We start from the raw sequence: 12521 nt of genomic DNA, 5'->3' as shown, positions 1-12521 counted from the left end.
TATTTTTGTTGTTATTAAGGTTTGAGGAAGGAGAGTGAGCCATTTTAGTATTATTTAGTGTGAAATCATATTTTTGTTCTTGAATTTTTAGCCTCTATTGGGTTTTCATAAATTGCCATATTTAGGATTCTTAAACTTGAATCCTGAGGGAAACCATGTTTTTTTTTTGTAGCATACGTCAACTATGCATCCTAGTTTTGCACAATGTGAGGAAAGTTTACCACCCTATTAATCTTTTGTATTATTGAATCCTTTGAAGTTGTTGTGTTACCTTGGATCTTAGGCAGAATTGTTAGTGACATCAGTAAGAATCTTTGAATTTCCAAATTGTTTTGCTCTCTTGTTGTGCAATGGAAGAAAAAACCTTGTTAATGGCTGGAAGAGGGTCCATCAACATGATTTGAAACCTCACAGTGAAGTATTATTTATTCAAGTCCTTTAAGAATCTTTTTAATATATTTGTATTTTGTTCTTCAAGTTATGGAATGTTTTGCAAGTACATTTGACATTACAAGAATAAACAAGTATTTGACACAAGATCTCAAGTTCATCCCATAGGATTTTAATTCTTGTTTAGTATCTAGTCACAGTGAGATTTCCTTGCTTAAAACTATAATTTTTAATTTTTTTTTGTATCTCAAAGATTTTGAAGAGGTCAACATGTGAAAATCTTTCTTTAAACTCTATTTAGACTTTTAAGAGCTTGTCCTCCATATGATATATTAAGCAATTTCAAGACTCATGGATCGAATAAGTCACCCAGGAACTATGGTGTTGCAACATTCCTAGTAGAAGTTAATATCATTCATGACTTGTGGTTCTTTAATAGTTTTATTAATAAAATCTACTTTATTCTTGACAAACAAACTCAAATTCGTGGATTTTGACCAAATGTGATAATTCACGTATGTGAGGAGGGGCATAACAAGAATTATAGTGGAGTTTTCATTTGAATGAAAATAATATAAACATGACAAACTTTTCATGTCTTTTAACGTGTGGACAATATCAATAGCTATTATCAAAGTTACATAACAAAGCTTTTATACCATTAGAATGTTGTATTAGAAAAATTAAAAATAAAAATAGATACTAATAATGATAAAATAAAAAAATTAATTTTACTATTTTTATCATTAAACGTAAAATTAAACAATATTATATAAAGTTCTTACTGACAATTATTATAAAACTTTTTCATGTAAATAATAAGTATTAAAATATTAAATTTTTTTGAAATAATCTTGAATTTTCTTTTCAAATAAAGGAAGTATCCTAGTGTTTTTCTTTTCTCAATATATTGAATTTATGTGTTTATTCATTCAATATGTTTTCTATTGAGAGAATTATTAAGAAGATGTTATAGGAAGACAAGATAAATCAATTTTTTTTCAGGTCCGGAACATAACTCTTAAACTGTAACCTTGTTGGGCTTGGTTTTCAGTACACTGTGACCTTGTCAAGCTTTTCAAACAATGCGGATAAAGCGTAACTCATGAAAACATATGCATAGTCAAATTATTGGCGGTGTGGGACAATCCATTTACCTGAACCTCATAGATTATGGACCAAAAATAATTCTCAATAGCCCAACATGAACCCACTCTGAAATAAAGTTAATACGATATGTTCACCAAATAAAAAATAAAAAAATTACAACATGCAACATGTGCCCCAAGAAGTGAAAAATATACACCCTTAATTGTATTTAGTCTCTAATTGAAACTATGTAAAATTCCTTGAATTGTTGGCTCAGGAGCCCTTGTATGTATAACATAAGTCATAATTTGATTATTGTTTACTAGGCATTCCAAACATAGCATAACTACTACTAGGTAGTCCATAACTTTGTAGATGTTTGCAAAAGCAATACGAGTTTCTTAAGCATTAAACAAAATCTGAGGTAGATTATATGGTTGATAATATTGAATCTAATTAGTTATTTCAATAAACTTTTGGAGATTGTCAACTCGGTATGAGTGGGTAACTTTTTCTTACTTTCTTTCCGTCAACACAAAAATAAAATAATCGATGAGCGTGCTGGCTGCACATCCTTTCATTATCTGATGAGTTCCAGGGAAGATATCTCATTGCCCCTTCATTGGGCAAATCAGAACTATTATTCACGTTAGTCATGAGGAACATCATTTTTAGGCGAAGTGGGAGGCTCCTTTTGCCAATGTTTATCTTAATGGTAATGTCTGTTTCACGTCAAAAAAATCATATAATATTCATTTTAAAAATAATTAATTTATTTATTTTCCCACGTACAATTTATGTATGAAGATTTTATGCAAAAAGGTGTACGCAGAAAGAAAACAAATTATGTAATTTATTTTATTGCGCAAATAATACTTCCGTTATTGCCACTAGTTGTTTTTGAATTATTGATTTATCTCCCAAATTTTGGAACTTAATGCCAAAGTTATTCACCCCACTAAATCTACATGGATCAAGAGATGGTTCAAGAATTACCAACTAGATGGTGCAACATTTCTTCTGACATAATTTGAGGTTTCCCTAATCATAATCTTAATATCCTAATCTAAATGCATATCCTCCACAATTCAACTATTTGCCCTTTTATTTGTGTTTTCGAGGTTCATATATAAACTAAACACTAAACAAAGGTCTAAAAAATTTTCTAAAAAAATATTTTGACTTATACTACACAATCTAAAAATTCGTCGTATACAACTTTATACTTATCATTAGCTCGTCACCAAGAGTTGACTTTGCACACTTGCACATAAAAAACTATTAATTAGAGGTCAATATGTTACCAACCGATTAAGGTTCAATTTTGGTAAACACTCATTACTTCTGATCTTCCTCTTCTGCTACCAAGGAGATTGATTACAAAGAGATGCAGTCACTGTGCTTTGTTGTCCCATGTGTTATCAGCTTCTTTGTCATGGTGTTTTCAAATGGCTTTTGCCTTGCTGATACAAATATGCAAACGAGTTCTCAATGTTCCGAAGCTGAATATTCTGTGAATGAAGATACATTCCAAACCAATCTTAGAAGTTTATTGGATTCATTAGCTTCTAATGTGGTCCAACATCATGGTTTTTACCAAACCATTGTAGGAAAAAAGGCCAACAAGGTTTATGGTACAATATTATGTAGAGGGGACATATCTGCTGACAATTGCTCTGATTGCACCCATAATTCCACCAGAGTGGCCTCAAATGATTGTCCTAAGAGCAGAGATGTTTCAATTTGGTTTAGATGGTGTTTCCTACGCTATTCAAATGAGAGTTTCTTTGGATTTATGCAACCAACAGCTGTGGCAATCACAAATGATACTGATTTTGAAGACCCATCTGTGGTTTCACAAGGGCTTCCCTTCATGAGTGAATTAGCTTCTATAACTCCAGAGAAGTCATTCATGTTCCATACAGCAGTACTGAACGCCAGCCAAAGTGGGAAGAGGTATGGTATGGCTCAATGCACAAGGGATATCAGTATGCTGGACTGCAGAAGGTGCTTGGATGCTCAGTTGGTCAATTTCAGAACTGTCATTGGAAACAAAAGAAGATGGGAAATTTATGGATCTAATTGTTTCATGTGGTACAATGACTACCAGTTTTATTCTAATGCCTCTACTCTTCTAAGTGGTGAGTCCTTTGATACTTGGTCAATTTGTTTGCAATTGAAGTTATTGCCTAGCTATAACTGTTTATCCTACAAATTTTTATTCATTAAAACATAGTAATATGGTTAGGCTTAATTTCCTTGTCATATATAATATTAGAATCAATTTTAATATAGTTTTGCTATGTGTTACAGCTGCTTGGAGATCCTCTTCTTGCACAAGATTAATAACTGGCATAGCGGTTGCGGTCATGGCAGCCTTTTCTATTGTTTTGTAACTTTGGCAGCTATCTTATAGTTTGAGAGAATGCCATGAATGTGAAACTGGCGATTATTTAATTCAATTTTCATTACTTCTTCAATGGGATTTGGTTTTTTTACATATGTTTGAGGAGTGGAGATGTATTATGTACACGTAAACTTTTTCTTTTGTATGTTTCTGTCGTAATTTGTTTGTTTCTTTATTTGACGGCTTTGTGATTAATATTAGGATCTTACATGCATCTGACTAAGGAAAAAAAATGGACCACTCAACTACACGGAGATATATGGTAATTATTGGGAAGGTTTCGAGAGAAAATGCTTATAGAAGTTTCTCTGGCTGGTAATAATTATATTTGTTTAGATATTGAGGTGTGATCTTAGGATGCAAATAGAAATTGGTCGTTAGGCCAATGAATGCAGAACGATACAGATTTATATTCTGTAGGCCTCTCCAATCTTCTTTGGGGTCCAGGGGATGGAGTAGGGATTGAGAGAGGGGATAGGGTTGTGACTGTTGCATGTGACAGGATTTGAACCTGCTTTTTACATTCCATTAACTTTGCCACTAAGCTATTAACCAAGGGACGAGTGATAAGATGAATTGCTAAATAAATACTAAGGAAACACACAAGCATTCATAAAAATTGTACCTTTTTGGTCAAAATAAAGGGTACATAGATACATACAGAGAAGCCCAATCTATTTTAAGCAAAGAAGCCCAGTCAATTCAGAGGTATAACAAAAGCATCCACTTTTGGACCCGAAAAAAATGTACTTTTTTTGTGAAGAAAAAATATATCATATTGTTCCTTTGGGCCTTTCCGAGTTCAGACAGAGGCCTTGTAGCCTTCAATTCAAACGTGCTTCGTGAAGCTATCATTGTAGCAGGCTCTCTTGCTAACTGTTCTCTCAGGGATTCACCTGTTCGAGACCCAAAAAAGAAAAAAGATTCACTTGTTAGACTCTCCTCTCCCAGGTTGTAATCTTCATATATGGAAAGACAATAATAATTTTTATTTGTTAATAAATTCTATAATTTTTTAGAGGTTGGAATTTTTTTTTTGTATATCTTTATTTTTAGAAAGAATTTTTGAGATACACATGTATGAAAAAGATAAAATAAATAAAAATATTTGTACATAATATTACATATACTGTCATATTTTAAATATTCAAATAATATAACTATTTTTAAGTTCTTTCCTTGTCTTGCTCAGTTATGGATTGTCATTATTTTACCGGTTTGTTTATCAATATTCCTATGAACATTTGTGTTTCTGTTCGTCATTTTGTGATTTTACATGTTGGCTATGCAGGCCCAATCACAACTTGTCATTAGGTTTATTCTTTATTAATTAGTGTTTTCTTTGGCTTATAAAAGAAAATGAAACTACACTTCAACTATTTTGTTTTACACTTTTGAATAGTTTAGAAAAATCAAATCTCATAATATTAGGAACGAAGTACAAAATGAGCTTTCCAAGTGGAATCGAGGTTGAGTTGGTATGTTTAAATCCAACTCTTCAAAATAAACAAGATAAAAAAAATGTAAGAGTTCTGTTGGTTGTAGTATTCTTATTTGAGTTAAATTCAAATTGAGTTACATTATTCATGTAATAATTTTATATAATGTTATTTTTTTTATTTCTCTTTGCCACAGTGATTATTCTATCATATATTTAATTTTCTTCCCTCTCTTTATTGTCCATTTTATTATATTGAAAAGGTTATATAAATGCAATTTGTCAACCAAATTTGTCAATTATTTAATTCGATTTTTAAATACTGAATTTCTATACTTTAAAGGCTGAGTTGAAGGATTTATTTGGGAAAACGTATGTTTAGTAATTATAAATATAATTTAATTTATTTTTAATGTTTCAACTTTTTTGTTAATTTTAATCTTAATAAAATTTAAACATCTAAATATGTCACATTATTTTTTATGTCAAAAATAATTGTTAACATAACTTTACAAAACTAAATGAATGTTAATAAATAACTTAAATTATTTTTAAAAATTGTAAACATCAAAACTAAACAAAATAAAATAAAGTTATATATATATATATATATATATATTTAAAAATATATTTAATTTTTTCTTTTAATCCAAGTCCAAACACAACTTGCGAGTTTGTAATGGTTAAACCACTTAACTCTACTCAATAGGTTAGTGATTCCTTACACGAATCTTTTTTCTCTTAACTTCGCATTATTTTTATTCTTTTTTAATTTGTTTGAAGTGAAGAATAGAATATTTATATGTAATTTAATTTTTTAATTTTTAAATGTTGTTTATTATTTTAATTATGAGATGAATATTAAACTTTATATTTATAAGAGGTTGTTGAAGTTTGGTTTTTACTTTGTATTATTTTAACTCTTTAATTTTTTATTTTTTAAAACTAACCTAACACAACTTATAAAATTTTGATTGGGTCAAATCATTTTTTTTTTATATCAAAACTCACTTAACCCAACTCATGAATACTCCTTTTTTGTAGGGTAAGTGAAAGATAATGTTTTAGTGTTATTTCAATCCAGTTAACATAACAAAATAACAGTCACGCTTTAGGCTTTATGACGTGGACAAGCACGCTCCAAGAATTAGTTTCGCATTTTCAAGAATAAGAGAGAGGAGCGTGCCGCTAGGCTTCTTACCCTAAATTTCACCCATCTTTCAAAGCTTAGTGCCGCTATGCCTTGGGGTCTCAAAATTATCTAAAGGTATCGCTCTAACATAAATCCACCTTCTTAGTGGCTTTGAGGAATGAAGCGATTGGAATCTGAAAAGCGTTCGACGGAAGAACTTGATCAAATGAGTCAAAGTACGAAAAAGATAAAGGTTGGTGACGAACCTTCATTCAAAGAACTAAGAGAGAAGACATGCAGAAAGAGATCAATATCACTCCGACGCCAAATCAGGTGCCTTTAAATCCTGTTAGATCTATTATGTTTCATATAAAGATAAGGTTCTTAAATGTAAAGAGGTAAATATTGTCTTAGGAGATGAAGAAATAGTTAGATCTATTCTTGATTACTTTAACTTTGGTCTAGATAATGAAGCAGTAGAAGAAATTTTTGAAAATCATAAAGATTTGTATCCTAATTTGAAAATTCCTTTGGAGGACTATGAAAATTGGTGTTCACCCTGGAGATCTACTTTAATAATCAAGCTTCTAGGTAAAACTGTTAGCTTTAACTATTTAAATCAAAAGTTAAATAATATTTAGGGCAAAAATGGTTCCCTCAAAATCCTGAACCTCAATAATGAGTTCTTTTTGGTTAAATTTGATGATATAGAGGACTATAAGCGAGCTTTATTTGAGGGGCCTTGGTTGATCCTAGACCACTATCTCCTTGTTCAAAGATGGAGACCCTTATTTAGGCCAAAAGATTACAATCTTAGAAAAATTGTTGCCTAAATGCATATCCTTGATCTTCCATTGGAATTATATGATGAAAAGTTCTTGTGGTAAGTAGGAGCTTGTCTAGGGTCAATGTTAAAAGTTGACCCCTATACATCTCTGCTATCCAGAGGTAGATTTGCCAAAATTTATGTAGAATTAGATCTCAGGAAAACTCTTATTCTCTCATTTAAGGTCCTAGGCCAAGAATTTAAGGTTGAATATGAGAGTTTGCACTTAATTTGTTTTAAATGTGAAAAATATAGACATAGGCAGAGGATATGCACTGAAATTGTTGAACAAAATAATGATAATATTAACCAAGAAAATATGATGATTTCAAAATGAGAGCACAACAAGGGGAATCAAATATGATAGAGGAGGTCATTGAGCAATTTCAGGATAGTAAAGAGATTAAAAACACTAAAGACATGGACCAGTTTGGCTCTTGGATGCTAGCAAAAAAGCCTTTCAGGAAAAAACCTAACTAGACCCAAATAAATAGTAGCCATATTAATAATGGAAGAGGTAAAGAGATATACTTAAGATTTAGATATGATATCCTAGGCTCTTCTAATCAGGATATGAGTCAGGATAAACCCTTTGAGTCGCATAAGACCCCAGATGAACATAAACTTAAAAAAGTCAATATTAGTGATATGTCTCTACTTGAGTTGGAATATAACAAAAATAACAATATAAGAAATAACTCGCATAAAAAATTAACTAAAAGCAAACAATTGCCTAAAACTGAAAAATTAGATAAGGGTAGAGATAATCCTCAACCAAGTATTATGAATGACACCTACAACAATCCAAGTAGCATAGCAAAAGATAATCATGATAGTTTAGATACTTTACTCCTGATGAATAGAATCCAAAAATAGCTTCAGAATAATAAGGAGTATAGTAGCTTTGTTCAGAACCTTATTGGCCTTAATCCTATTTACTATTGGATCTCCAATAATATGGTTAATAATGCCCACACAGATAGGCCCACTGAGAATAAACACTTTATAGAAATAGATATTCTAGGTAAAGACAGCCTTACTAATTCAAAAAATATCCAGCATTTGGACAATAGCAAGAGTAGAACCCAACATCTTGAGGATGTTACTACCATTTAGACCCAAAATTTATGAATTGTTTATTTTAGAACTGTAGGGGTGCTGGGGAAAGACATTCTCAAGGCTAGTAAATGATTTAATTGTCATTCATAACCTTGATTTTACAGCTTTATTGGAACCTAGAGTTAGCTTAGAAAAGGTTGATAAAATAATTAATAAAATAAATTTAGATGAATCAATTAAGGTAGATGTTGTTGGGTTCTCTAGTGGCATTTAGTGTTGTTAGAACTCCAAGAGAGTTAAAGCTACTGTTTATAAAACATCCAGTCACTTTATTCACCTTAAAATCAGTAGTCCTGGTCAGAAAGATTGGATTCTTTCTTCAGTTTATGCTAGTCCCCAAAGTAGGCAAAGAGTTAATTGCTGAAATGAACTAATGGATTTTAGTTCCTCCATAAACATACCTTGGTGTGCTGCAAGGGATTTCAATTCTATTTTATTTGAATTAGAAAAAGTAAGAGGCAGTCCAGCCAACCTTAATCATATTTAGGAGTTTGTTGACTGCCTAAATATTTGTGGCCTCCATGATATGGAGGCTAAGGGTAACCTTTTTACCTGGCAAAAAGGTAACCTAAAAGAAAAAATTGATAGAGTTGTTGTAAATGAATCTTGGAGATTGTTATTTCAAGTTAGTTCCCATATCAATATCCCTTTATTAAAATCTGACCATTCTGGTCTATGAATTAAGATTAGAAGTAAGGATAGTGTCAAAGATAGGTATAGGTACTTCAAATTTCTTGCCCCATAGATTAATCATGATGATTTCTCTACCCAAGTTAAGAACTCTTGGAGATCTTCTAGCCCTTGGACTGAGAATATAGATAGATTCAAAAGCAACATTTCTGAGTGAAATAAGATTGTTTTTGGAAACATTTTTAATAGGAAAAAGTGAATTTTTAATAGAATATAAGGTATGTTTAATAAATTAGCTTATGGGGATAACCCTTTCCTTACTAATTTAATGACCTCACTTTGGAAAGACTATCAACAAATTCTATACCAAGAAGAAATTTATTGGTATCACCACTTCAAATCTAATTGATTAGGTTGGGTGATAAAAAAATAGTTATTTCCATATATCTGTTGTAATTCATAGACATAAAAACTTGGTGGAGGCTCTTAAAAATGATGATAACAATTGGGAATATGACTCCTTAAAATTAAAATTCATGGCCTTGGAGTTATTTAAAAGCCTATATAATGACCCAAATCCCTTTGTCCCTAATCTGAATAGCAGAACCTCTTTCCCTCCTTTTAGGGATTTTGATAGTGATAGACTATATTTTGATTTATCAATAGATGAATTGAAAGCTTCCTTGTTTAGTATAAGGGACTTCAAATCTCCTGGTCCAGATGTGTTACATGCTATTTTCTTTAAAAGTCAGTGGAATATTCTAGCACATTTCATCTTTAATTTCATCTTAGATATTTTTAGTAATCCTAACAATATAGTTGCTGCAAATGGAACTTCTATTACTTTAATCCCTAAAAATAAAAATCTTGAACACATTAGGAATTTTAGACCTATCTCTTTGTGTAATATGAGCTAAGATTATTACTAAGCTGTTGGCTAATAGGATTAGGGAGTCCCTGCCCCACCTAGTGTCTACCAACCAAACTAGTTTTGTTCCAAGGAGACAAGGCATTGATAATGCTCTCATCCTTCAAGAACTCTTACATTCCTTTAACAAATTAAAAGGTAAAAACGGTTATATGATCCTTAAAATAGACTTTAAAAAGGCGTATAATAAGCTTAGATGAGAGTTCATTAGGAATATCCTTTAGAAAATTGGTTTCAGAACTAATTTAGTTAATCTGATTTATCAATGTATATCTTCAATGTCTATGTCCATTGACTGAAATAATAGTCAAACCCAACCTTTTAGCCCAGGCAGAAGTATTAGGTAAGGAGATCCCATTTTCCCTTATATTTTTGTTTTATGTTTAGAGATACTTGTACACTTAATCTAAGATAGGATCTCTGATTATGATTGAATTCCTTTTTCCTTTCGTAATCTTGGGGCCTAAAATTTCTCATTTATTTTTTGTAGATGATATTATTTTAGTAGCTAAGACTGATCTGCATCAAGCTAACATCATTTATGGTGTTCTTTCTGAATTTTGTTTGGCTTCAGGTCTTTTAATTAGTAAAGAAAAATCTTCCTTATTTTTTTTCAAAAGTACAGACCCTATCCTTACTCAGGATATTAGTAATCATTTAGGAATTAAAAGGTCTAATGAGTTTGGGACTTACTTAGACATCCCCATTAGAAACCAAACTCCTGACAGAAAAGATTTTGCTCCCATTATTAATAAAATCCACAAAAAACTTGCCCTTTGGAAGATGAATACCCTTTCCTTAGTTGGAAGGTCACACTGGCTCAATCATGTCTTTTGTCCATTCATGCTTATAGTATGCAATTTATGGTCATCCCTAGTTCTGTTTGTAAAGAAATAAACAATATATGTAAAAAGTTCATTTAGGGCTCTTTAGGCAAAAGAAAATGTCACATAATTAGTCAGGATAAAATTTGTAAACATAAGAATAATGGACGCTTGGGTTTTAGGGATCTCTCCCTGCTTAATAAGACATATATAATGAAATTATTTTGGAGATTGATTAAATCTCCTAATGAGTTATGAGCTCAAGTCATATATCATAAGTATAAATTTTGCCTTGGTAAGAACCCTAGCATAGGAAATAACATGAGAACCTCCCATCTTTGGAAGAGTATGTGTTCTGTCTGGGATTCTTTTTCTCAGGGGTTAGGTTGGGTCATTGGAAATGGTTGGACAACTAAATTCTGGAGGGATAATTAAATTCCTCATGTCTAAAATTTGACTCAGTATGCTTTGAACCCCATTCTAGAAGAAAAATTAGATATGCCTGTGAATTTTTTCACCAACCAGGGAAACTGGAACTGAGCTAGGATCAGACAGATTCTTCCTATTCCTATATGTGACTCTATTGCTCAACTCCAACTGCTTGATATGAGCAAAGGCAAAGACATTGCTTTCTAGAATCTTTCTAGTAATGGATTATTTTCAATTAAAACTGCTTATAACTTGTCTAATACTACTGATTAGGAACATGATCCTAGTAATAATATTTTTAAAGCAGCCTGGAAGTGGGATGAACCTCCTAGAGTTACTCTATTTTTATGGAAGTTAGCTCATGATAGGCTTTTAACAAATGAAAAAAGATATAAGAGAGACATAGCTAGTTTACCTCTTTGTCCTAGGTGCAATACAGCCACTGAGACTGTTATTCACATACTTAGAGACTGCTGGTTTGCCAAAGAAATATGAAAATATCTTATTTTACCTAAAAAATGGGCTTTTTTTTAGTGTTGGTCTGTCTAAATGGTTGCTTATAAATTTATCTAAATCTAAGTTTAATAGCTTTCCTTGTTGGAACAAGCTGCTTTGGGGTGGCTATCTAGCTAATTTGGAAGGAGAGAAATAATGTCATTTTTTAATTTTCATATATATCTCCTATTTCCTTATATCATAAAATTTGCTATGAAGTTGATTATTTAATTTGTTGTTTCAGGACCAACAAAATCCTTTGGGAATTCAAAGTCTTCAAAGATGGTATCCTCCCCCTTTGAACCACATGAAACTTAATATAGATGGAGCTGTCTCTCAGGTTCATGGAAGTGCTAGCTGTGGTGGTTTAATCAGAAACTGCCAAGGCCATGTTATAGCTGGATTTTACAGTTTTACAGGGGCATTGCATTATGCTCTCCTATAGATGTTGAGTTATGGAGCATATATTTTTATCTTCAATTAGTTGTTCAATAATATTTTTATTATCTGGATAGAAACTGACTCTAAATAAGCTCTTAACCTTGTGTTAAATATTCAAAGTGTTAATCATTCATCATTCTATCTAATTGATGCTATTAGGAGTATTTTAAGAAATATCTTTTTTGTTAGATTCACGCACATTCTTGAAAAAGGGAATAGATGTGCTGATATTTTGGCAAACTTAGTCTAAATTTTCCTAGGATGCCTCCTATTTTGTTAAGAGTCCTCCTTCTTTTTTAGGTGTTCTAAGTTTGGATTCTTTAGGTGTTTGTACTCTTAGATTGTTGTATTTTGTTTTTGTATTTGTTAGGCT

The 12521-nt window shown here is 31.4% G+C and overlaps 1 protein-coding gene across 1 annotated transcript; it reads left to right on the top strand.

The window, feature by feature from the left end:
• The first annotated feature begins 2866 nt into the window (after positions 1-2866).
• LOC113852051 (cysteine-rich repeat secretory protein 38-like) lies at positions 2867-12152 on the top strand. Its single transcript, XM_027482309.1, has 3 exons — positions 2867-3620; positions 3793-3866; positions 11952-12152. The coding sequence occupies exons 1-3, from the start codon at positions 2867-2869 to the stop codon at positions 12150-12152; spliced, it is 1029 nt and encodes a 342-aa protein (XP_027338110.1).
• The last annotated feature ends 369 nt before the right edge of the window (positions 12153-12521 follow it).

Source organism: Abrus precatorius, unplaced genomic scaffold (assembly GCF_003935025.1).
Source record: "Abrus precatorius isolate BTA unplaced genomic scaffold, Abrus_2018 Scaffold10, whole genome shotgun sequence".
NCBI classification, from domain to species: domain Eukaryota; kingdom Viridiplantae; phylum Streptophyta; class Magnoliopsida; order Fabales; family Fabaceae; genus Abrus; species Abrus precatorius.
The sequence above is the reverse complement of the archived record's forward strand: the minus strand, read 5'-3'. Positions and strand labels throughout refer to the sequence as shown.